Source organism: Cetorhinus maximus, chromosome 31, assembly GCF_964194155.1.
Source record: "Cetorhinus maximus chromosome 31, sCetMax3.hap1.1, whole genome shotgun sequence".
Taxonomy (NCBI): Eukaryota; Metazoa; Chordata; class Chondrichthyes; order Lamniformes; family Cetorhinidae; genus Cetorhinus; species Cetorhinus maximus.
The window spans coordinates 3,387,888-3,414,542 of NC_135909.1; the positions used below are offsets into that span (position 1 = coordinate 3,387,888).

Below are 26,655 nucleotides of genomic sequence, written 5' to 3' on the forward strand. Positions count from 1 at the left end.
CTCAGCAGGTCTGACAGCATCTATGGAGAGGAAGACAGAGTCAACGTTTCGAGTCCGTATGACTCTTCATCAGAACTTTGCTTTTATCTGAACTGATGGAATCAGGTTGATTGATCTAGTTCCTGGCTATTTATAAAGTTGGCACAATACTTAAAAGACAAAAGTGATCATCACCCAGAGGAAAAAGAATTTCTTATTCATTCACCGAAATTGGCCACCACTGGCATGGACAGCATTATTTACCTCATGTCCCTGGATCATTAATCCAGGCCACTAGATTATTAATCCAATATCATAACCACCATACTACCATTCTCATGAGGGGTAGGCCATTTAGGACTGAGATGGGGAGGAATTTCTTCACTCAAGAGGGTTGGCGACTCTTTGGAATTCTCTACCCCAGAGGGCTTGTGGAGGCTCAGTCATTGAGTGTGTTCAAAGCAGAGGTCAATAGATTTCTAGATACCAATGACATGAAGGGATATGGAGATGGTGTGGGAAGATGGCATTGAGGTAGTAGATCAGCCATGATCTAGTTAAATGGGGGAAGCATCATCGAGGGGCTGAATAGCCTACTGCTCTTATATTCCTATTCTGACTAAGGGCCCTAATAGACTAAGGGATTTTGAACAAAAGGCCTACATTGAAGGATGGATTGTGCAGCACCTCAGGGGAGGCAAAAATAGTTTCCAGAAAATGCTATTTATATATCTGGATTGCCCAAATTACAGCCCATGGACCGCCAACAACCTCCCCCACGTCATCCCACGTCCTGGCGATTTGTCTCATGAAGCACAGACAGCTCAAGCCCATTGGCCATTTTATTCCTCACTCATTGACTACTCCCTTGTGAATTCCCTGGGTTTGGCTGTTCGGTCTCAGCCCTGAGACCTGATTGGTGTTCAAATCCCACCACGACAGCTGGGAGGTTTATTAACAATCTAAATAATTCTGGAATAAAAACCTGGTCTCCGTAATCACAGAATCACACAGTGCAGAAGAGGCCCTTCGGCCCATCGAGTCTGCACCCACACGTGAGAAACACCTGACCTACCTACCTAATCCCATTTACCAGCACTTGGCCCATAGCCTTGAATGTTGTGACGGTGCCAAGTGCTCATCCAGGTACTTTTTAAAGGATGTGAGGCTACCCACCTCCACCACCCTCCCAGGCAGCGCATTCCAGACCCTCACCACCCTCTGGGTAAAAAAGTTTTTCCTCACATCCCCCCTAAACCTCCTGCCCCTCACCTTGAACTTATGTAATGGTGACCATGAAACTATCACCGATTGTTGTAAAAACCCATCTGGTTCATGAATGCCCTTTAGGGGAAGAAATCTGCCGTCCTTACCCGGTCTCGCCTACACGTGAATCAAGACCCGACAAGATGCGCTGCAGCAACTTGCCAAGGTTCCTTTGACAGCACCTTCTAAACCAGTGACCGCTACTGTCTAGAAGGACAAGGGCAGCAGATGCATGGGAACACCACCACCTGCAAGTTCCCCTCCAAGCCACTCACCATCCTGACTTGTAAATAATCGGCCATTACTTCAATGTCGCTGAGTCAAAATCCTGGAACTCCCTCCCTAACAGCGCTGTGGGTGTACCTACACCACACGGACTTTATTTTTATTCATTCGTGGGATGTGGGCTTTGCTGGCTGGGCCAGCATTTATTGCCCATCCCTAATTGCCCTTGAGAAGGTGGTGGAGAGCTGCCTTCTTGAATGGCTGCAGTCCATGTGGTGTAGGTACACCCACAGTGCTGTTAGGGAGGGAGTTCCAGGATTTTGACCCAGCGACAGTGAAGGAACGGCCGATATATTTCCAAGTCAGGATGGTGAGTGATTTGGAGGGGAACTTGCAGGTGGTGGTGTTCCCATGTGTCTGCTGCCCTTGTCCTTCTAGGTGGTAGAGATCGTGGGTTTGAAAGGTGTTGTCTAAGGAGCCTTGGTGACTGCAGCAGTTCAAGGCAGCAGCTCACAACCACCTTCTCAAGGGCAATTAGGGATGGGCAACAAATGCAGGTCTAGCCAGTGACGCCTATGGTGGAGGTCGCAGGTTTGGAAGGTGCTGTCAAAGGAACCTTGGCGAGCTACTGCAGTGCATTTCGTAAGGTCTTGAATCACATGTAGGAAGATTTCCTTCCCGAAAGGGCATTCGTGAACAAACAATCTTGTTTTAAAAATCCACAGCAATATGGTTGACTCTTAAACTATCCCCAAAACAACCAAGGAAGCCACTCAGTTGGATTCTAGGCGGCAGCTCACCAGCACCTTCTCAAGGGGCAATCAACAACGAGGGGTAACTTTGCCATCAATGCCCACACCTCGTGAACAAAAGAATCATCATCAAAACTCCAGGATCTGTTAGTACCAACAAGTGGAGGTTAATGAGGTTCATGAACCTAGCCCGAGAGGCCACCCACTACGTACCAGTGAAGACGAAAAAAAACTCAAGACGTTCCCAATTTAGACCACAAACCTGGTCAATAGAGCCAGGTTTCAGAGGAGCTTGACCTATCAAAACAATCAGCGAGCACAGGAGCTGAAACAGGATTGGAACTCCCGGCAGCTGGGGTATATCAGTCAAGACCATAAGGCAGGTTCAGATCAAGTAAACCCTTTGGCTAACGTGATTTCGCTTTTGCGAGACTCGTACAAGTTTGGTTACCTGCCGCTGACTCACTGGCTTAACTTGTAGGAAACGAACAGCCTAACTTTGTCCACAACGCTCTGCAGCTCGGCTTCAGGCTCTGTATCGACACAGTGAAAACCGTCTAGGCGTTTGCCGTCGCCTGTAAGTAAGTTCGGCTTTATCCAATCTGTCACCGTCAACACCAAACCTATACATGTGTCACATGCTCACGTGGCGTCCTTGCTCGAGAAAGGGGTTTCAAAATGACCCGGTGTCTTAAGACACCAGATGCGGCGGAGAGCCAATACCGACCGGGCGCGGCACTGAGCGTCAACCTGTCCGGAGAGTGGAGACGGGGCAATCTTTGCCAAGGTTCCAGCTGCTCGTCACGATCCCCAGTGGTGGTGTAAGTGGGCACCGGGGGTGGGGGACCAGGGCCAAATTGGACTTGCCAAGTGGATCGACAGTGTCCAATCCAGAACATCCAGAAGGCTCAGTTGGGCAAGAGGCCCGAAGGACTCGCCTTAGCGAGGGGAGGGAAAAGAAGTCACGGGGATTCACGGGGAGGCGAGCGGAGAAAAAGATCAGCACGCGCGCACTCTCCAGGCTCCCTCAGTACACGTACGGGAAGATTCGGTAGGGGACTCGCTTGCAGTACTCGCTCCACGCTGAACCGTACTTCCTCCGACACTGGTGCTCGTCTCTTGCCTCGCGATGGATCAACAAGATGGTGAAATAGATAACGTAGAAATATGGGAGAACGTGTGCCAAACCTGGGGGGGGGAAGAAGGAAGGAAAAGCACAGGGACATCATCTTAGGGAGTTACAGCACCTCCTGAACCATCCCCACCCTCCAAAAAAAAACACAGAAATCCCAATACTTTCCAATATTGAGCAGGAGTTTCACCCTCCTTAAGGACGGGAACATTGAGGCTCATTATAGCACGGCAACTACTATTCTAGCTCCATTTAGTCAAAAATACAGGCCAGCGATTCAACCTTTGCAGTCTGTGCATCTCATTACCTCACCGGCTTAGAAAGTAAGTTTACGGCACAGAGAGAGAGGCCACTCGGCCCATCCTGTCTGCAAAAATCGAGCCGCCCGGCCTAATCCCACTTTCCGGCATTTGGTCCATAGCCCTGCAGGTTACGGCACTTGAGGTGCGTATCCAGACGCCTCTTAAATGGGTCGAGGGCTCCTGCCTCCGCTGCCCTTTCAGGCTGTGAGTTCCAGACCCCCACCGACGAACACTGTGGGCGAAAACATTTTTCCTCACCTCCCCTCTAATCTTTCTACCAATCTTCATTCCCTCCCTGCAATAAGGCAAATCCTTCAGCATCTTGCCTGAGCGGGCACTCTGGAGGCTCGAGCCTCAAACAACGTGCTGGGTTGGGCACTCTCGATCCCCTTGGCATCACCTGTTGAGTCCAATTTCGCCCTTGCCCCCCCCCCCAGACGCAGACCTCTCTGCTGTCAGGTAAACAGGGCCTTCCCTGGTACCCACTCTATCCAGGCCCCTTCACAATTTTGTACATCGCAATCAAATCTCCCCTCAGCCTGCACTAGTTCCAAGCATGCGCAATGAGCTACGTACGGAGGGAGGGGTAGCGTGAGGGAAGTATGGGTCGAGAAGGCAATAGAAATTGAGGCTTACCTCCCTCCCGGTCCACCCTGCACCCCACCCCGGGTCCCACGCGCACACACCGTTCCCTCATGCATCTGCCCTACCCCATCGAGAAAACTCAAATCGTCTCTGCCAGTAGGCCTCTGTTTGAAAGCGCGATGTCCCACGGAACAGGGCAGAGGGCTCACTCCGAGGGTACCATCGCCTCCGGTCTGTAATCGGTTGAATGAGTGGAGGATCTCTTCTTGCCATTTTGGCAAGGGCCCTGGCCCCTCTGCACCCCACGACACTCTACCCTCCTCTGCTCAGTAGGTGAACATCTATTCTTTATACAAAAACAAAAATAGCTGGAAAAACTCAGCAGGTCCGACAGCATCTGCGGAGAGGAACACAGTTGACCTTTCGAGTCCGTATGACTCTTTATCAGAACTAAGGAAATTGAGAAATGAGGTGAAATATAAGCTGGTAGAGGGGGGGTGGGACAGGTAGAGCTGGTAGGGCCATCTGCCACTAGCTTGCTACCCTTAATGTCCCCATTAGCACATTCCTTAGATAATATCACCACCGTCAACACCTCTTTGTCCTTTTGTCTATGACATCTTTGGCAATCTCTTCTTTGCCTCCACCTATCACTGGCCCTCTATCCAGCTCTACCTGTCCCAACCCCCTCTACCAGCTTATATTTCACCTCATTTCTATATTTCCTTAGTTCTGTTGAAGAGTCATACGGACTCGAAACGTTAACTGTGTTCCTCTCCGCAGATGCTGTCAGACCTGCTGAGTTTTTCCAGCTATTTTTGTTTTTGTTTCAAGATTTCCAGCATCCGCAGTATTTTGCTTTTATCTATTCTTTATACGTCACCTTTGCTTTATGCTCCAGTTTTTCCTGATCAGGGAATAGTCCGAAGTGGGGTGGGATGGGGCGGGGGAAGAGGCGTGACAGATTGCATCATCGACTCAATGGGCCTGATGCCCCCCCGCCTTTTTTTTTTAAACCCTTTATAACCCTTCACGCATATTCCCCAATTTCTTCTCAACTCTCTGGGCGGCCTAAGCTTTGGCGGATCAATTCCATCACTCAAGAAGTCAACCTATCCTTTCAATGCATACCCAATCGCTCTGGACTCACCGCAGGGCAGGGACCAGGCCAGCGCCATGATCAGGTCCCCGAGGTAGTTCGGGTGTCGCACCAGGCCCCACCAGCCCGAGACCAAAAGCTGTCTCCCGGTTGCCGTGGGGATCGTCTCCAGCCCTGAAACATATTGCGGCGGGAAACATTAAAAACGAATTTAAGCTCGTCGGCTGACAGAAGCGCATCACACCGCCACCAAACCCCCCTCCCTGCCCCCCACAAAGAATGTAAAGTAACCCCTCGATTTCAAAATGCTCATCCTTGTTTTCAAACCGCTCCACCAGCTCACGTCTCCCTGTCTCCTGTAACCTCCTCCAGCCCCACAACCATTCGAGATATCCACACTCATCAAATTCTGGCCTCTTGAGAACTCCCTCTAGTGCTACATGCGCCCATGTTGCTGCTAAATGCAAACAGGCCAAGTAGACCATTAAGCCTATTCCTTCCATTGTAACATCCTCTCAAAATCTATCCATTCATTTAACCTCCTTGCAAACACAGCCACCCGCCCCACCATGTCCAATCAACCTAATCAAAGCCTCTATCCCACTCATTTAACCTTCCACACCCCATCTACAATCTAACCAAGTATTTAACCTCCATCTGCTGTCCATGGGCGACCTACCCTACTATAGAGTCTGCCGCCCCCATGTAAGCTCCCAAAGGGACACAGCAACATTCTCTGTATTGTGAGATTCTTAAAGCCAGATACTCGTCCACCCTCGCATCCCTCTGTTGGACCCTGGCCCACTGCCCTCTAAGTATAAACCAACTCCCGACCCAGAAATGCATGGCCCATCACATGATGGATTAAATCTTTCAATTGGCCCCTATCCCTCCTTATAACTGGATCGGTTGTGGTTAACGAAAGTTAAAGTCTCCCTCTAACGCATGGGGGTACAAGAGTCTCATCAACGTGATCCAATTCTGTAGTTCTGACCGTCCATCCAAGGGAAACCACAAAATCCGTGCCCTTTCCCCCTCTCAACTGTCTGTTACCCATCTAGCTCTTTTTTTGAAGACTTTTACCCACAGTTTATATTTGTGGGGGGGAGACAGTGGCGTAGTGGTCATGTCACTGGACTAGTAATCCAGAGGCCCAGGCTAATGCTCTGGGGACATGGGTTCAAATCTCAGTTGATATATCTGGAATTATGAAGCCAGTCTCAGTCATGGTGACCATGACACCCATCATCGATTGTTGTAAAAACCCCATCTGGTTCACTAATGTCCCCTTTAGGGGAAGGAAATCTGCCGTCCTTACCTGGTCTGGGCCTACATGTGACTCCAGACCCCACAGCAAATGTGGTTGACTCTTAGCTGCCCCTCTGAAATGGCCGAGCGAGTCACTCAAGGGCAAAATTAGGGATGGGTGACGAATGCTGGCCTTGCCAGCGACTCCCACATCTCACGAAACAATAAAAAAAGAGAGATTCAGGAAGCTATTCCACGATTATTTGAGGAAGCGTTGGTATCTAGGGGCTCGGGGAGCTTAAATCAAACAGCCGACCAACATTGTCCAAAAACTCTGCCATCAGTATTTCACCCGATCTGGTGGTAACTCTTTCGAGTTATCAACAGATCGCATGTAACTCTTTCGAGTACATTCACAGTTCTTGGTTTCCGGGAGTGGGACATGAACCCACAACCTTCTGATTCAAAGGCGAGGGTGCTATGGACTGAGCCACAGCTGACACCTCCCGATCTGGTGGTAGGTGTCAATGTATAAATAATCACGCTGCATGACAATCACCTTGTTAAAGACAATTGCTAGTTTAAACAGGTATTGATTATCCCATCGAAATAGAATAAAAACATACAGCTGGAACATTTTGTGTGGAAGCTACTTGGAAGTCAGTAGCACCGAGGGATTGTCTTGAAAATGAACCAGCTTGAAACAAAAGACCAGCCTGGTTTAATTCCTCCACCACAACCTCTTACTGTGAGTAACGGTAGGCAGTAGATCTTTATTACTGTTCTTTCACAGGATGTGGGCGTCGCTGGCTAGGCCAGCATTTATTGCCCTCATCCCCAATTGCCCTCGAGTTGTTTGCGATGGGTTCAGCTTACTTGGGGCATTGACCCTCTTCGTGCCCCATTGGCCAAGGGCAGGAGTTTTCTGGGGGACCCAGTGCAACTGCGCGTTACTTACCCGCCACTTTAGGGTCATTGGGGTTCCTGCGGAAAGTGTTCTTCTGTGAGTTTGCACTGCGGAATATAAAATACCCAAGAGCTGTAACAGAAATGAAACAAATGGTATTACAGATCCCAGGGAGAACAGAGCAATGGAAAAAGCACTCTGGTTCTTAATGTGGTCCAACTTCACTGAGGCTTCCTGTATCTCACCCAAGCTTCCTAGAACATAAGTGCTGGTAGACTGTTCAACCAGCAACCCTAGAGCTCTGCATCCGATCCTTAAACCTCTCTCTCCACCATTAAAACACTCCTTAAACTTACCAAGCCTCCTCTGACAGCACCTTCCAAACCCACGACCACTACCATCCAGAAGGACAAGGGCGGCAGACACATGGGAGCACCACCCACCTGGAAGTTCCCCTCCGAGCCACTCACCATCCTGACTTGGAAATATAATCGGCCGTTCCTTCGCTGTCGCTGGGTCAAAATCCTGGAACTGCACTGTGGGTGGACCTACACCACAGGGGCTGCAGCGGTTCAAGGCAGCGGCTCACCACCGCCTTCTCCAGGGGCAATTAGGGACGGGCAATAAATGCTGAGCCTAGCCGGGAACGTCCACATCCCACGAATGAATAAAAAATAAATAAATAAATACAAGTTACCCCCTCTCACTCTGCTTTTAGTTACTCCTCAGAGTATCTTTGCCTGGCGCGGTGTCAATGTTTGGCTTTCTGTAAATCACCTTGGAACAGTTTCATTAAGTGAAGAGGCACTACTTGAAAGCAAGTTGGCCCAATCTTGCCCTCAAGCCTTAGGTATTTTCCAGGATCTGGAAAATACCTATCGGGATCAGGGTTTTTACGGAACCAAAGAATGAGGCTAAACCGACACTGGGGGCCTAGTGCCCTGCCCGCCTGTCGGGGGAGGGAACAGTAAAGCTCGGCGACGCGTTGTCCCAGAGACCTACGGTTTCATTCTGTACAGGTCGACGAGGTCAAAGGCCACTCTATCTGCTGGCTGACAGCGTCTATCGCGCCCGATCCTGTAAAGCCAGAACTGCCCCCATTGTTCAGCACGCAGGGTGCAAGTGTTGCAGTGGCGCACTAGGCCGGCTCCCATTTCATGGCTAAGGCACTTTACTGGGGGCAGAGTGGATGGAGCTTTACCCTGGGCCCACCTGTATGTTGTGCTTCAAGAGGTGTCCAAGCCACAGCCCTCGGGTTTCGGCCAAGCAAGCCAAAAAGCCGAGGCAACTTCGCGCCTTCTATCTCTCACTCGCCACTTTGTCCTAGATGAACTTCCTGAGGCCCTGGAAATTTGGAAATCCAAGACACAGGAGGAGTAGGCCATTCGGCCCCTCGAGCCCGATCTGCCGTTCGAGGAGATCACGGCCGATCCGATTGTGGCCTTAACTCCACTCTCCTGCCTCTCCCTCATAGCCCCCGACTCCCCGGTCAATCCAAAAGCTGTCTAGCTCGGCCTTGAACATATTCAATGACCCAGCCTCCACTGCTCCCCGGGGAAGAGAATTCCGCAAACTGAGGACCCTCAAGAGAAGAAATTTCTCCTCGTCTCCGTCTTAGATGGGAGACCCCCTCATCTTTAAACTGTGTCCCATAGTTCTAGATTCCCCCACAAGGGGAAAACATCCTCCCAGCATCCACCCTGTCCAGCCCCCTCAGAATCTTACATGTTTCAATAAGATCACCTCTCATTCTTCTAAACTCCAATGAGTATAGGCCCAACCTGCTCAACCTTTCCTCAGTAAGACAAAAGTCACCTTTTTTTTCTCCTAAGCACACGACATTTACCAGGCTCACACACGGTTACTTGGACTTGGCTGTCACACCACGTCAAGAAGCATATCAACATGGTGCTCATGTACTCAAAACAGGACCACAACCAGCATGTCTCCACTGCCTTCAGGAGTTAACAGAAGATGGGGAAGAGGTAGGGGGTTGGAGACAGGAGCCAGCGCTTACCGTTGAGGAGGACGATGGCTGCCGCTGTGGTTGTGGCGAGCTCCTGGGGGTGGCTGACCAAAAAGTGGGCCTGCAGGCTGTACGTGAAAGGCACCCAGGTCAAGTCTCCAAAGGCCAGCATGAAGCCAAAGCCATCGTTCACGATGTCCATCGTGGTCAGGACGGCTTCCTGCGAGGACGCAGAGAGAAACCAAGAACTGGGAAGTTAAGTCAGGGTAGGCTCACCCCTTCACATCAGGGAGGTCTGGGTGAGCGGCACCTCACACCTACAACTTACTTCGGCTTCACGTGTGCCTCCACCACGCTCTCAGGCCACGCGTTCCAAATCCTAACCACTCGCTGGGTGAAATAAAAGGTTGTTCCTCCTACCATTTTTGCTTCTTTCACTAATTACGTTATATCTGTGCCCTCTCGCTCTCGACCCTTCCACCAGTGGGAACAGTTTCTCCCTATCTACTCTATCCCGACCCCTCATGATTTTGAACACCTCTTTAAAAAAAAATCTCCGCTCTATCTTCTTTTCCTTAAGGAAAAAAGTCCCAACTTCTCCCATCTATTTCCACAAACAAAGCCGCTTTTCCCTGGAACCAGTCTCGCGAATCTTTGCTGCACTCTCCCCAACGCCTTCACATCCTCCAGCACATAATCAAAGCAAAGGGAGAATTGGTGGTAATGCTGCTGGACTAGTAATCCAGAAACCGGGCAGGGGGAGACATGGGTTCAAATCCCACCACGGTAGCTGGTGGAATTTAAATTCAATAAAAATCTGGAATTAAAAGTCCAATAATGACCGTGAAACCATTGTCGATTGTGGTAAAAAACCCATCTGGTTCAGTAATGTCCCTTTAGGGAAGGAAATCTGCCGTCCTTACCTGGTCTGGCCTACATGTGACTCCAGACCCACATGAATGTGCTTGACTCTCAAATGGCCTCTGAACACGGGCAATTAGGGATGGGCAACAAATACTGGCCAAGCCAGCGACGCCCACATCCCCACGAATGAATAAATAAATCTGGACTATAAAGCTAGTAATGGTGACCATAATGGTGACCAATCATGTACAAACCCATCTGGTTCACTAACGCCCCCTTTAGGGGCATTAAACGACCTTACCCGGTCTGGCCTACACGCGATTCCAGACCCACAGCAATGTGGTTGACGCTTAGCTGCCCTCTGAGACGGCCGAGCAAGGTCAGTTCAAGGGCAACTAGGGATGGGCGACAAATTCAAAGAGACACCCACATCCTTTTAAAAAATATATCCCTTAAACGCGACGCGGGCTTCTGACTCCGCCACCCTTTCATGCAGTGACTTCCAGGCCCCCGCCAACCCTTCTCACGGTTACTTGACTATAAGAAACATTCTCCTCACCTCGTGCCAGAGGGCATCAAGCACGTACAGGAGCTGGAAGGAATTGACGAGGATCATCGCGAGGGATGGACTCCCTCGCAATTCGGATTCCTTCATCAGCATCGCCAGGTTGATAACCAGCTGGGGAGGAAGGTTAAAGGTCAGCAGGTTTCATATTGACTGCAGCAAGGCGCCCCTGGACAAGTTTCTCGCGCGCCTCCCCTCAAAGTACTACAGCTCGCGTTCTAAGACTCGCGGGGCTTTTCGAAGAGTCTATCAGGTGAGCCCTTGCTCCCATGTTCTGAAAGGCTACCCTGGGCCCCAAGGTAAAATATCGCAGCAAATAACAAAGATGCTAAACTAATGGCGGCTCTACACCACGCCTCCCCGCACGATCATCCCGCCCTTTCGGAAGCAGCAGGTTGATTTCTGTTGTCGGCCATAATAAAAACAATGTTTCAAATATAAGACCATAAGACATAGAAGCAGAAATTAGGCCATTCAGCCCATCAAGTCTGCTCCGCCATTCAATCATGGCTGATAAGTTTCTCAACCCCATTCTCCTGCCTTCGCCCCGTAACCTTTGATCCCCTTACCAATCAAGAACATATCTATCTCGCTCTTAAATACACTCAATGACCTGGCCTCCACAGCCTTCTGTGGCAATGAATTCCATAGATTCACCCACTCTCTGGCTAAAGAAGTTTCTTCTCATCTCTGTTCTAAAAGGTCTTCCCTTTACTCTGAGGCTGTGCCCTCGGGTCCTAGTCTCTCCTACTAATGGAAACATCTGCCCCACGTCCACTCTATCCAGGCCTTTCCGTATTCTGCAAGTTTCAATCAGATCCCCCCTCATCCTTCTAAACTCCATCGAGTATAGACCCAGAGTCCTCAAACGTTCCTCATACGTTAAGCCTTTCATTCCTGGGATCGTTCTCGTGAACCTCCTCTGGACCCTCTCCAGGGCCAGCACATCCTTCCTGAGATACGGGGCCCAAAATTGCTCACAATATTAAAGGAGGTTTACTAAATAGGAAATTGTGCGCAGAAGCAACACGCACAGTCGCCACCATTTAAAATCACCCCCGGCGCTTAAAAATGGTGCAAGTGGCGTAAACCATTCAGAACTGTCCAGCGCAACATTGCCACCCACAGAGCACTAAGCCCGCCAGCTGTTTTGGGGAGAAGCAGGTGTTCAGTGAGCAGCTCACGCCCTGTCAAAGCGCAAGAACCTATTCTACTGAATTGAGAGAGTCAGGTTACAGTTTGCACATGACGGTCATTACTACAAGTACTTTTAGTCTGCTTAATCCCCGTTTCGGGAAAGGGATTCAGTCAAGCAATGAAGCTTAAACAAAAATACCTGGAAAAACTCAGCAGGTCTGGCAGCATCCGTGAAAAGGAGCACAGTTAGCGTTTCGAGTCCGCATCACTCTGTTGAAGGGTCATGCTGACTCGAAACGTTAACTGTGCTCCTCTCCGCAGATGCTGCCAGACCTGCTGAGTTTTTCCAGGTATTTTTGTTTTTGTTTCCGATTTCCAGCATCTGCAGTTTTTTGCTTTTATCTTAAGCAGTGAAGCTTGCCTTGAAAGATGACAAAAACAGCACGCTATCTGTACCTTGCTCTTCCTGCTTTCTACCCTTAATGTCACCTGTTAGCACATTCCTCAGCTAATATCACCACCTTCAACACCTCTTTGTCCTTTTGTCTATGACATCTTTTGGTTATCTCCACCTATCACTGGCCCTCTATCCAGCTCTACTTGTCCCACCCCCTCCTTAAACCAGCTTCTATTTCACCTCTCTTCTATTTTTCCTTAGTTCTGTTGAAGAGTCATACGGACTCGAAACGTTAACTGTGTTCCTCTCTGCAGATGCTGCCAGACCTGCTGAGTTTTTCCAGGTATTTTTAGTTTTTGTTTTGGATTTCCAGCATCCGCAGTTTTTTGCTTTTATCTTACAGCTTGGGCAAACAAAACATAATTAAATTCATATAAACCGTGTCCAACGTGCACAGCGGTTAATTGTGCTGAAAGGGCACAAAGTTACAGGAGTTAAACTTTGCCAACTGCTTTTTTTGCTTATTCGTTTATGGGGTGTGGGTGTCGCTGGCTGGGTCAGCATTTATTGCCCACCCATAATTGCCCCTTGTTCAGAGGGCATTTAAGAGTCAACCACATTGCTGTGGGTCTGGAGTCACATGCAGGGCAGACCCTTTCCAAATTCTACCTAAAACTATGACTTTTAATATTCTTTAGTGGGCGTCGCTGGCTGGGCCCAGCCTTTACTGCCCATCCCTAATTGCCCCTTGAGAAGGTGGTGTTGAGCCGCCTTCTTGAGCCGCCGCAGTCCGTGTGGTGTAGGTACACCCACAGCGCTGTTAGGGAGGGAGTTCCAGGATTTTGACCCAGCGACAGTGAAGGGACGGTGATCTTTATGTAATGGCTCTCTTTCCACCAACAACAACTTGCATTTGTATAGCGTTTTACCACAGCGAAACGCCCAAAAGGTCCTTCAACAAGATAGCAGTTGTCGACCTCAATTATTTCTCTTCCGCGAACAGACTTCAGGTAAAGCTAATCAGTTTCGAAGCGGCAGGTTAATAAATAGCCTGGGGAGCAGTAATTGGGACTGGAGCAACCATTCGAGTTAGCACTGAATTCCAAAAAGCTGCCCGTTTCACATCTGAACAAGTCACGCAACATGTTTGTATTTGAATTGACTGGCATTCCACAGAGCAACCAAAGTTCCTAGTTACTGCAATAAAAGCAAAATACTGCGGATGCTGCAAGTCCGAAATAAAAACAGAAATAGCTGGAGAAACCCAGTGGGTCTGGCAGCACCAATAGAGAGAGAAATCGAGTTAACGTTTCGATCACGTTGAATCAAGCTCGATGAGCTGAATGGCCTCTTCTTGGTCCTATGTTCCTTCAAATTAATTCTAATTGCACTTTGAAAATCAAAGTGAAGGGAGGGCAAGAGGATCTTTCAGGTTGCGAACAGCTTCAGCATCTCGGTCATTGACAGATATGGCGATGCCAAATGGTTAGCGCTTGATCGGCACCCCACCCGCCACCTTCAACATCCACCCCCTCCACCACCGACGCACAGGGCCAGCAGTGTGTGTACCATCTACGAGATGCACTGCAGCAACTCGCCAAGGCTCCTTCGACAGCACCTTCCAAACCCACGACCTAGAAGGACAAGGGCAGCAGACCCAGGTGGCACTGTTCCCATGTAAGTTCCCCTCCAAGCCACACACCATCCTGACTTGGAAATATATCGGCCGTTCCCTCACTGTCACTGTTTCTAAGTTCTGGAACTCCCTCCCTAACAGCGCTGTGGGTGTACCTACACCACACGGACTGCAGCAACTCAAGAAGGCGGCTCACCCCCCCCCCACCTTCTCAAGGGGCAATTAGGGATGGGCAATAAATGCTGGGCCCAGCCAGCGAAACCCACATCCCGTGAAAGAATAAATACAAAAATTTGCCTAATCCAAGAGGTTAATAAACAGAGAAGTGCGATTGGTCGGAACTATTTCCCAATTTTAAAAAACTCATTAAAATTCTCAAACTGCCAGGGTGATATTCAAAGTCCCGTTCCCTGGATTGTTAGCTCAGTGACATGGTTACTAACGCAGTTCACAATGAGACTGTAAAAACTTATAAGGCACAATACCATTTAATTATTCTTCCATTAAGGACCCTGCGGTGGTAACAAGATCCAAGCCAGTTGGTGAAGCCGAAACCAAGACATAGAGCCTTTCTTTATCAAGTTCATTGACTTGTTCAGTCTCACAGCTCTCCTCCCGCACAACCCGGTGTCCCTTATTTATACGTGCTCAAAGACAATTCATACCCATCACCTGTTTCTCTTAACCTGCACGGTGTAATTGACAGTAACAAGCCGTAACAATGTAATTGACAAGATGTTAACAGGCAAAGGAGAGGGTGGGGGGCGGGCGGGAATAAAATCATATTAATTTTGGACTCGTCACACCCCATCTTCTCACAGCTCTCCGAGTATACACACTCGCTTACCCAGCCGATCAATCCCGGTCGCAGTTCACAGAAATATTTGAGGTCAAAGCTTCCGATGCGAGGGTTCAGCTCATGGCCAATGAAGAAGTCATAAATCGGGTTGCCTGCAACAAGAAAGGTTGGAAAAGGTGTTTATTTTCCTGCTCACCCAGTGCTGGGTTGGGGGGGGCTTTCCACTGGCAGGAGCAGCCTCCCAACGTCCCACACCCAGCCTTTATACACTTGACCTTAGACTGCAGGCCAGGTCGGCTTCCAATCATGTGGTGGGGGGGGATGGGGGGGAAGCCATGCCCAATCCCCTCTGCAAGTGCTCAGCTGTCAGTGTGGGCGAATGGCGATCTGGAACACAGGCCACCCTGGGAGACCATCAGTGGCTCTCCCTTTCCTGCCAACACAGCCGAGATCAACTAACTGAGGACAGAATGGGCATCGAGCCCCGGAGGGCTGTGCCCAACATCAGCCAGCTCGCTTACAGACCAACCATCCTGGCCCCGGTAAAGCTCACCACACGGCGGGAGGACACAACTTTACATTTCTAGCACATCGTCCTGGTAGGGAACTGGTCCTGAGCTCTTTACAGGAAATGTGGACGCCAAACAAGACAGAGGAGAGAGAGAAGAGGGAGGGAGAGGAGGAGAGAGAGGGAGGGGAGGAGAGAGGGAGGAGAGAGGGGGAGGGGAGGAGAGAGAGGGAGGGGAGGAGAGAGAGGGAGGGGAGGAGAGAGAGGGAGGGGAGGAGAGAGAGGGAGGGGAGGAGAGAGAGGGAGGGGAGGAGAGAGAGGGAGGGGAGGAGAGAGAGGGAGGGGAGGAGAGAGAGGGAGGGGAGGAGAGAGAGGGAGGGGAGGAGAGAGAGGGAGAGGAGGAGAGAGAGGGAGGGGAGGAGAGGGGGCAATTAGGGATGGGCAATAAATGCTGGGCCCAGCCAGCGACGCCCACATCCCCGTGAAAGAACAACTTTTAAAAAGTGTCAAAGTGGCAAGAGGCAAATTGAAGAGAGGGGAGGGAAAAATTAACTTGAAATCCTTAAACAAGAGAATGGACACTTCGGTGGGTGGAATGGAGGGGGTTGAAAGCGCCAAGGTCAGCCCGTCCAAAACGACAGTGTCAACATATGGTGAATCAGGCCAGCACCAGGCGAGGCTGCCACGCGACCAGGAACCCTGAGAAAATAAAACTTGCCACAAAAAAATCGGCAGACCGGGGGGAAAACAAAACACCGTGCAGGGGGCCACGAAGGAACTCACCTGAGTTTCCACCCGGCGCCAGTGCAGACTCCGGCACGCACAGCGAGCGGGCATACAGGAAGATGCTCAGCGCGAAAGAGGCAACGATGGCCGAGACGGCCAGCTCCACGCACCGGTCGTGGACCGAGCTCAGCCGCAGCCCCACGAAGACGACGCCGAGGCCGGCCAGGAGGGCGGTGACGCCAAAGGCCTGGAGCCCTGCAAGGGAAAGGTGGACCCAAGGATTACGCGAGAGGCGGTGTGGGCGCGTTCCCGCGCAAGCGCCCGAGAGGCAATAACCCGACCGGTCAGCCTTCACCGGCGCTCAGCCTCCGGGGACCCTCTCGACCACAACCCCTCTTGCCCGCCTAAGAACGTTCGCTTACACTGCCTTGCGTTTTTGATCAGGGATCACTCTCGTCGCTAAAATAAAAGGGATTAAATAATCAATATGGATATATTATCCTCAAATCCCTGACTATATAGTATACGCCATTCTATCATGGTCCTCCTTCCTACACCCACAGCAGCGTAGAAATAGGAGGAGGCCATTCAGCCCCATCGAGCCTAACCCACCATGGCTGCTCTGTGACCTAGCTCCATGTACCCACCCCTGCCCCATATCCCTTCATACCTTTGGATAATAAGAACCTATCAATCTCAGATTTAAAATGAATTAATCTAGCATTGATGGCCATTCCAAACTTCTCCCACCCTTTTGTGTGTGGAAGTGTTTCCTAATCTCACTCCTGAAAAGGTCTGCCTCTCATTTTTAGACTTTGTTCCCCCTAGTCCAACCAGCGGGAATAGTTTCTCTCTATCTGGTCCTACCTGTTCCCCTTCATATCTTGAAACTTTGATCAAATCTCCCCTCAATCTTCAAAATTCCAGGGAATACAACCCCAGTTTGTGTAACCTCGTCTCGTAATTTAACTCCCTGGAGTCCAGGTATCGTTCTGGTAAGTCTACACTGTGCTTCCGCCCCCCCGCCAAGGTCGATACATCCTTCCTAAAGTGTGGTGCCTGGAACTGCGCACAGTGACTCCAGGTGCGGGCGACCAGACTTTGACTCGAGGCTCACCACCCTCCCACTCTGGCTCACTCTCCCCCAATAAACTCGAAACTGTGGTACTCCTCACCTTCAACCTTGCTGCACTCCTCACCTCTCTTCAATGGCCTCCATCTCCCTTCGCTGGCACTTGGCCTCATCTGAACACCGGTTCCTCATCTCTCTCATTCTGTCCCTTTGCCTGTTCACCTTTCGATGGCACCTTGGCCCTTCATAGCATCGTAGAATAGTACAGCACAGAAGGAGGCCATTCAGCCCACCGAGTCTGTACCCGTCCTTTTCAAGAACCATCTGTTTAGTCTCACTTCATCCGCTCTTTGCCCATAGGCCTGAATTCTTTTTCTTCTTTAGTATAAGTAGTTACCCATCTGCCTTTTGAAGGTTATCATTGGCTTCTTGATTTAAGAACTAATTCAGTGCACCACATAAACTGGAGCAGGGGGCCAACAAGGGACCCAGCTACATTAGAAATAACAGCTTCTAACTTATTTAATTAATTTAAGTTAAATTTCCCAGCTGCCACGGTGAGATTTGACTTCATGTCTCCAAGCTTTAGTCCAAACATCTGGATTATTAATCCAGTAGCAAAACCACTTTGCGACCATTCCCCCACCCACTGGTCACCTGGGTGAGGCACTGAAGGGCACCCACAATTCTCTCCAACAAGAGAGAGTCCAACCATCTCCCCTTGACATTTATTGGCATAACCATCACTAAATCCCCAATCATCAACATCCTGGAGGTTATCATTGACCAGAAACTGAGCTGGACCAGCCATAGTTTCTTTTTCATTCAGGGGATTTGGGTGTCGCTGGCTGGGCCCAGCATTTATTGCCCATCCTTAATTGCCCCTTGAGAAGGTGGTGGTGAGCCGCCTTTTTGAGCCGCTGCAGTCCCTGTGGTGTAGGTACACCCACCGCGCTGTTAGGGAGGGAGTTCCAGGATTTTGACCCAGCGACAGTGAAGGAACGGCCAATGTAATTTCAAGTCAGGATGGTGAATATAAATACTGTGGCTACAAGAACAGGTCAGAGGCTGGGAATTCTGCAGCGAGTAACTCCCCTCCTGACTCCTCAAAGCCTGTCGAACATCTACAAGGCTCAAGTCAGGAGTGTGATGGAATATTCTCCACTCGCTTGGATGAGTGCAGCTCCCACAACACTCGAGAAGTTTGACACCATCAGGGACAAAGCAGCCCGCTTGATTGGCACCACATCCACCACCTTCAACGTTCACTCCCTCCACCACTGATGCACAGTGGCAGCAGTGTGTGTACCATCTACAAGATGCACTGCAGCAACTCACCAAGGCTCCTTCGACAGCACCTTCCAAACCCATGGCCACTACCACCTAGAAGGACAAGGGCAGCAGATACATGGGAACACCACCACCTGGAGGCTCCCCTCCAAGCCACTCACCATTCTGAATTGGAAATATATCGGTCATTCCTTCAATATCGCTGGGTCAAAATCCTGGAACTCCCTCCCTAACAGCACTGTGGATGTACTTACACTACAAGGACTGCAGCAGTTCAAGAAGGCAGCTCACCACCACCTTCTCAAGGGCAATTAGAGGTGGGCTATAAATACTGGCATAGCCAGCGAAGCCCATATCCCACGAAAGCATAATTTTAAAAATGTTCCTGAGGAGCTCAGCAAGAGTTGGTATACCTTCATAAGGCCATAAGAAATAGGAGATGTAGGCCATTCGGCCCATCGAGTCTGCTCTGCCATTCAATGAGGTCATGGCTGATCTGATAATCCTCAGTTCCACTTGCTTGCCTTTCCCCATAACCCTTGATTCCCTTACTGATTAAAAATCTGTCCATCTCAGCCTTGAATATACTTAACGACCCACCCTCTACAGTAAAGAATTCCACAGATTGACTACCCTCAGAGAAGGAATTCCTCCTCATCTCTGTTTTAAATGGGTGACCCCTTACACTGAGATTATGCCCTCTGGTCCTAGATTCTCCCACAAGGAGAAGCAACCTCTCAGCATCTACCCTGTCAAGCCCCCTAAGAATCTTTTATGTTTCAATAAGGTCACCTCTCATTCTTCTAAACTCCAATGAGTACAGGCCCAACCTATTCAACCTCTCCTCATAAGAAAATCCCTCCATCCCCAGGATCAGCCTAGTGAACCTTCTCTGGACTGTCTCCAATGCCAGTACATCTTTCCTTAGATAAGGGGACCAAAACTGTTCACAGTATTCTCGGTGTGGTCTAACTAGTGCCTTGTATAGTTTTAGCAAGACTTTTATACTCCATTCCCTTTGAAATAAAGGTCAACATTCCATCTGCCTTCCCTATTCCCTGCTGAACGTGTATGTTAGCTTTTTGGGATTCATGCACGAGGACCCCCAAATCCCTCTGTGCTGCAGCTTTCTGCAGCCTTTCTCCATTTAAATAATATTCAGCTCCTCTATTCTTCCTGCCAAAGTGCATAACCTCACATTTTCCCACATTATATTCCATCTCCCAAGTTTTTGCCCAATCACTTAACCTGTCTATATTCCCCTGTAGACTCTTTGTGTCATCCTCACCACTTGCCTTCCCAGCTATTTTTCCAGGAGACAGACATGTCGGTACCAGGACAGTCATTGATAAGGACATAAATCAAACGAAGAGAAAGATTTGGGACTGAAGGATTAGGGCGAGCTGATCGAGCCAAGTGTCAGACTCACTGGCCCTTCCCTTCTCCAGTCAGCTTCTTTCTAACTGACCTCCCGTGGCATTGCCCAAGGGTAGCCTAGAATCTGAATCTTAGTTGCTTTAAAACCGGGATTTCCCAAACCATGGGTCGCGACCCCCCCAGAGTGGGGTCCTGAGGCAAGGTTTTTGGGGTCGCGAGCCCCGAGGCAGCAATGGCTGCCGTGGAGCTCGGGACTGACTCCTGACAGCTGTGAGGTCCCTTTAAATCCTCGGGGCTTGTGGTGGGCACGGACCGAGGGACTAAGCTCGCTGGAGCCTGGTGGCTGCTGCAAGAAATGCACGTGAAAAGCGGGTTTATTTTTCTGTAGAAACCCTGTCTTTCCATCAACTCGCCCCTCCCACAACACCTCTCCCTACCCAACAACTATAAGCCCTCCCCCCTCCTTCCCCACAGCTCAACAGCTGAAGCCTCCTCTTCCCCCCTCCCATCCCACTAGCACCCGCTCAACAACACTCATACCTCCCAAATTCTCACTCTGGGGTCACGCCAGGAAAGAAGTTCGGGAAGTGCAGCTTTAGATCTTTAGCGGTGAACCTGACCCCACCGCCCCCCCTCTCCCTTCAAGGCCGAGAAATTTCCTATTTGCTGGGAAGTAGCTACCACGTGAACCGCTCACACATCCAAAGGGGTCATTAAGCCCGCTCGCAAACATCAAGGCTGCAGCCCACCCTCTGGCTACCTTAAGATCGTTGCAGGGCACAGTAAAGCACAACAGGCAGACTCAAGAGGCCGGGGCTTATAGTCCAGAGCGCACGGCCTAAGGCGTAGCTGAAACGTACCATTAATGCGGTAGGAGAGTCTGCTGCCATCCCTGAGCGGCATACCCTGGGTAACCTGCCGAGACAAAAACGTGAGCGTCAGCTAAAGGAGGAGGCTCGTGTGGAGGAGCGTAAACCCGGGCTGGCCGGGGGTTGTAGGGGCTAACGCTGTAATTACCACGACACTCCATGTACGTCAACACACCCCGTAGGCTGAACGAGTGAGGGGAGGAGACAGTCGCCAACTGGAAGGCTACCAGGCTACCTAGAATGGTTAATAATTTCACCCCCCAACACCCTGCAGTAGCCCAAGGTCAGGGCAATGAGCCTTTAGCTCCACAGTCACAGAGGCCGCTCGGATTTTGGAGCCTGGATTTTTTTTCCAAATATATAGAACTTCTCTTTTCCCCCTTTCCCTCATCATGAGCACACCCTCCCTTCCTGAGGTTCAGCTGCACAGGCTTTCCTTTCAGCTACCTCTAGCTCACCCAAGCGGTCGGCGCTATTAGGAAACATCGGGATCACTGACCCGTTTCCCAGCCAACTCAGCACGGTTTTACTTATTCACTCCAATGGTTGCTTTGACCTCATCGCCCACCTTCAGTTCCCCCGACAGCCTGTGGCTGTCCCAGTCCCCTTTTTCCGTCTGGGACTCCAAGGGTCGGGGTTGGAGGGGGAAATCAGTTACATGTAAATGGATGTAAACACGTCACACTCCCCTAAGCGACGCGAGGCAACTTCGACACGCTGCGATTTCCCCTCACGATCACTCCCAACGTTACTGACTTCTCCTGTTAAAAAAGGAGAAAGATTTGGGACTGAAGGATTAGGGCGAGCTGATCGGGCCGAGCGTTGGACTCGCTGACCCTTCCCTTCTCCGGTCAGCTTCTTCTTTCTAACCGACCTCCCGTGGCATTGCCCAAAGGTAGCCTCGGGTCTGGGTCACAGTTGCTTCAGATCAGGGCTTCCCAAACCATGGGTCGCGACCCCACCCCCCCCCGCCAAAGTGGGGTCCTGAGGCGAGGTTTTTGGGGTCAAGGGCCCCCAAGGCAGCAATGGCTGCCGTGGAGCTCGGGACTGACTCCTGACAGCTGTGAGGTCCCTTTAAATCCTCGGGGCTTGTGGTGAGCACGGACTGAGGGACTAAGCTCGCTGGAGCCTGATGGCTGCTGCAAGAGTAGCGCGTGAAAGGGTAGGTGTTCGGTTTCCTTTTTCTCTGTAGAAACCCTGTCTTTCCATCAACTCGCCCCTCCCACAACACCTCTCCCTACCCAACAACTATAAGCCCTCCCCCCCACCTTCCCCACAGCTCAACAGCTGAAGCCTCCTCTCCCCCACCCCAACAGCTCCCGCTCGACGACACCCATTCCCGGATTTCCAAAGGATCGCAGATGCCCTCTCGCATCTCATCCGAGTGGCCTTTTCACACACGATCACCTCGAGGCAGCGAGTGTCAGCTATTCAACCATGTGAAGTGCACATGACACGCACACACCCTCACACAGTATAGTGATCAGGAACTGGAACCCTGGCTGATTCAACCCCCCACCCCACCTTCTCCCTACTTGGGTGGCATTGAGGGCAACTGACCCCCACCCCACCTGGTCTGTCATGACCTGTCCTCCAATTATTTTGTAATTCAATCTTGGAATGTGAGCATTGCTGGCAACACCCAGCACTTGTTGCCCATCCCTAAATGCCTTTGAGAAGGTGGTGGTGAGCCACCTCCTTGAATCGCTACAGCTTTTTCTTTTTTAAAAACTGTAGCGGTTTGATACAACTTAGTGACTGGCTGGGCCATTTCAGAGGGGCAGTTAAGAGTCAACCCCATCGCTGGAGTCACATGTAGGCCCAGACCGGGTAAGGACGGCAGATTTCCTTCCCTAAAGGGGACATTAGCGAACCAGATGGGATTTTGTGGCAATTTCATGATCACAATTAATTTATTCCAGGTCTATTAATTAATTTAATTTAAATTACCTCAGCAGTCATGGTGGGATTTCAACCCGTGACTCTGAAGTAATAGTGCAGGCCCCTGGATTACTAGTCTAGTAACATTACCGCTAGGCGTCGGCGATCTGAACTGTTAGACAACACCCAAACACTTACTCTCTCGTCAAGTCCTGCTATTGACCTACCTTACCGAGAGGAAGCATGTACAGGACAGCCTGCAGGCTAAACCAGCCCAGAACCAACAGGAGCATGTCGAGGTCCCAGAGCTCACTCGGAGTCGGCAGGGGAGAGGGGACGTTGAAGACACTTGCATCCTGGGTGCGACATGCGAGCAGCAGGTAGAGTAAGGTGCAGGGCAGCAGCACGGGGAGTAACAGTGCACCTGTCCAGACAGAAGGAGAGGCAGGAGGAAATTTTTACTCTGCTGATGCGGCATTACACGTCACCCTCCCACCAACCGTGCAGCGACCCCAAATCGATCTCCCCGCCTCTCCTCAGTTCCCACAACGAACCCTACAATACTTCCCCATGAGCTTACTTCTAAGCAGCAGGATGAAACTGCCAATCAAGGCTCCCTCCCCTTCACATTTAACAGCATTACCATCCCTGAATTGGCCACTACCAACATCCTGGGGGGTTACCATTGACCAGAAACTGAACTGGACCAGCCATATAAACACTGTGGCTACAAGAGCAGGTCAGAGGCTGGGAATCCTGCGGAGAGTAACTCACCTCCTGACTCCCCAAAGCCTGTCCACCATCTACAAGGCACAAGTCAGGAGTGTGATGGAATATCCCCCACTTGCCTGGATGAGTGCATCGTGAACAATACTTCAGTTTGACACCATCCAGGACAAACTAGCCCATTGGATTGGCTAGTTGGTAGAGGTCACGGGTTTGGAAGGTGCTGTCGAAGGAGCCTTGGTGAGTTGCTGCAGTGCATCTTGTCGATGGTACAGATCCACTATCTGAAACATTCACTCCCTCCACCACCGACACACAGTAGCAGCAGTGTATGTACCATCAACAAGATGCACTGCAGCAACTCACCAAGGCTTCTTGTACAGCACCTTCCAAACAGGTGACCTCCACCATCTAGAAGGACAAGGGCAGCAGACACATGGGAACACCACCACCTGCAAGTTCCCCTCCAAGTCGCTCACCGTCCTGACTTGGAAATATATCGGCCGTTCCTTCACTGTCTCTGGGTCAAAATCCTGGAACTCCTTCCCTAACAGCGCTGTGGGTGTACCTACACCTCAGGGACTGCAGCGGCTCAAGAAGGCAGCTCACCCACCACCTTCTCAAGGGGGCAATTAGGGATGGGGAAATAAATGCTGGGCCCAGCCAGCGACGCTCACATCCCAGGAATAATTAATTTTAAAAAAGGTTCTAATCTACTTCTTCACCTACCTCCCTACTGACAAAGTCGAGAATTCTTTCATTAAAATAAAGCAAAATACTGCGGAAGCTGGAGATCTGAAATAGAGACAGGAGGTGCTGGAAAAACCCAGCATGTTTGGCAGGATCTGTGGAGAGGGAAACAAGAGTTAACGTTTCGAGCCTAATATTACTCTTCTTCAGAAATGGAGGACTCCAGCTCTGAAAGAGAGTCACACGGACTCGAAACCTTAACTCTGTTTCTCTCTCTCCACAGATGCCGACTCTCTCCAGCGCTTTCTGTTTTTATACCAATTCTTTCATTTCCCCTACAGCGCCTTAATCTTCCCAGTTTAAGGAATCTGTGGGACACTTCCTGGGAAACGGTCAGCTAAGCAATCGCCATCTTCTCTCCTGCTCTTTTTAGTAAAGTGTTGGCGCTCTGCATAATCCTTCCGCCAAATTTCTAACAATAATCTTATTTGCCATTTTCAGATGGGTTTCTTGGGTCTAATTTTACACCCCCAACGCTGCTGTCCCTTTACCTAGAGGACCTCCAAATTCCAGTACGGTGGTCCTGTGCATTTTGGACTTGTCATCCATCTTTAGTCCCCGTGTACCCCGTCCTGGGTTGCCTCGGTAGGTGTGGGTCAGTTACACTCTGGACGTGAACGCTTCAGCATTACCGTGCGATAGCCCGGCGTGCCACCGCCAAAGGCCGCTCGGGGTGCGAGAGTAGAGGAGGAAGCACCTGCAGAAAGGATCAAGCAACTTTACTGAACTTTGAAAGAAACTCGCCATTTGTCACATCACCTTTTTTCTTTATTCTTCCATGGGGACGCGGGCGTCGCTGGCAAGGCCACCATCTGTTGCCCATCCCTAATTGCCCTTGAACTGAGTGTCTCGCTCGGCCATTTCAGGGGGCAGTTAAGAGTCAACCCCATTTGCTGTGGGGTCTGGGGTCACAATGTAGGCCCAGACCGGGTAAGGACGGCAGATTTCCTTCCCTAAAGGGGACATTAGTGAACCAGGTGGGTTTTTAACGACAACCGATGATAGTTGATATGGTCACCCTGACTGAGGCTGGCTTTTAGTTCCAGATTTATTAATTGAACGCAAATTGATGGGGTTTGAACCCATGTCCCCACGGCAGCAGCCTGGGTCTCAGGATCACTAGCCGAGTGCCATCTCACCTGGGACCCAGAGCACTTCACCGACAATGGATCATAGAATCTTACAGCGCAGAAAGAGGCCATTTGGCCCATCGTACCCAGTACTAGTTCTCTGAAACAGCTAACCAATAAGTCTGAAGGGTAGCAAGCCTGCCCTTAGCCAACAACCTGAGGCATTCGAGAGGGCACCGGACGATTATTTAAATAGAAGCAACGTGCAGGGTTATGGGTAAAAGGCAGGAGATTGGCACTAAGTTAAAATGCTCAGAGAGCCGGTGCAGACAGGATGGGCCGAATGGCCTCCTTCTCCACCGTGACAATTCTGCGAACAGCTCTCAGGGTCCCACTCCAGGAACCCTGTCGGCCACAGAAGGAGAGTCCACGATGAGGCTCAAACAAGCTGATAATCAGCCAGCTAATCCTTCCAACGCTTCAAGAAGGCGGCTCACCATCACCTTCTCAAGGGCAACTAGGGATGGGCAACAAATGCTGGGCCCGGCCATTCACATCCTGTGAATGAATTTTTAAAAAAGATTTGCCCGCTATTCCCCAAGAAGGAAAAAAAACCAGAGGCTGAAGGTACAAAAGAAGCATTAGTCCCATTCCCCTTCCCCCACAGCCCCGCAAATTTCTCTCTCTCCAAGTATTTATCCTACTCCCTTTTGAAAGTTCCTATTGAATCTGCTTCCGCCGCCCTTTCAGGCAACGCCTTCCAGATCACAACAACTCCAGTGTAAATAAAAATTCCCCTCATCTCCTCCCCTCTGGCTCTTTTCCCGATTCTCTTCAATCTGTTACCCCCCCCTGGTTACCGACCCTCCCGCCACTGGGAAACAGTTATTTACTCTTATCAAGACCCCATCGTGATTTGCAACGCCTCGATTAAATCACCCCCCCCGTACCTTTGCTGCTTTCTGGAGTTATTTTTCACCTGAACCCAGCAAGAACTCTCCCAGCAGCATTGCTGGGTGAGGAGGAGGGGGGAGGATCAGTCAGGTCAATCCTCTGATACTAGTGTTTTGACTGGCCAGAAGCTGGGTCTTTAAGCTGGATATTCATCCAATGAATAAGATTATTTTATTGTTTTTTTAAAAATTCAATCCTGCCTCCAAATATTTGGACAATAGGAAATCTCCAAGAGGTAGCATTAGGTTACACAAAAGATAATGGAGGAAGGAGTTAGACTTTGCTGGCATAACATAGAGAGCAGAGTAGACAGAATTTTGCATTTAAATTGCCTGGTTTACTTGCCAATTGTTTTCTATTTGGTTTCCAGATGAAATAATTGCAAAAATCTTCCAGTGGGATGAAGAGAGCAGCTGTTTTAAGAGATTCATTCGCAAAAACAGGCTCCTGGCACTTACCAGACCCAGCCAGGGGGGTAACTGGGCACCTACTTACCCTCCCAGTCTCTTTAATGCCCAAGTGCCATTCACTCGCCTCTCATTCAGCCTTTGTTCCGCGTTGCTACTTCTCCCC

The 26,655-nt window shown here is 50.2% G+C and overlaps 1 protein-coding gene across 1 annotated transcript; it reads right to left on the minus strand.

Moving 5' to 3' along the window:
• Positions 1 to 1,699: 1,699 nt before the first annotated feature.
• Positions 1,700 to 26,655, minus strand: tm7sf2 (transmembrane 7 superfamily member 2). The gene is made up of 11 exons (XM_078532960.1): positions 26,578 to 26,655; positions 24,550 to 24,755; positions 22,810 to 23,006; positions 20,693 to 20,747; positions 16,151 to 16,348; positions 14,908 to 15,011; positions 10,885 to 11,004; positions 9,513 to 9,681; positions 7,547 to 7,627; positions 5,392 to 5,514; positions 1,700 to 3,410 (listed from the first exon to the last, which is right to left on the minus strand). Exons 2-11 carry the CDS (start codon positions 24,605 to 24,607, stop codon positions 3,250 to 3,252), a joined length of 1,266 nt encoding a protein of 421 aa, XP_078389086.1. The 5' UTR covers positions 24,608 to 24,755; positions 26,578 to 26,655; the 3' UTR covers positions 1,700 to 3,249.

Coding starts and splice junctions, on each gene's coding strand:
- tm7sf2 (XM_078532960.1), bottom strand. CDS start 24,607: ATGGATGACAAGTCCAAAATGCACAGGACCACCGTACTGGAATTTGGA. Junction 16,349..20,692: donor ACTCTCCTACCGCATTAATG/GTACGTTTCAGC, acceptor TTTCCCTTGCAG/GGCTCCAGGCCTTTGGCGTC. Junction 5,515..7,546: donor CAATGACCCTAAAGTGGCGG/GTAAGTAACGCG, acceptor AATATGTTTCAG/GGCTGGAGACGATCCCCACG.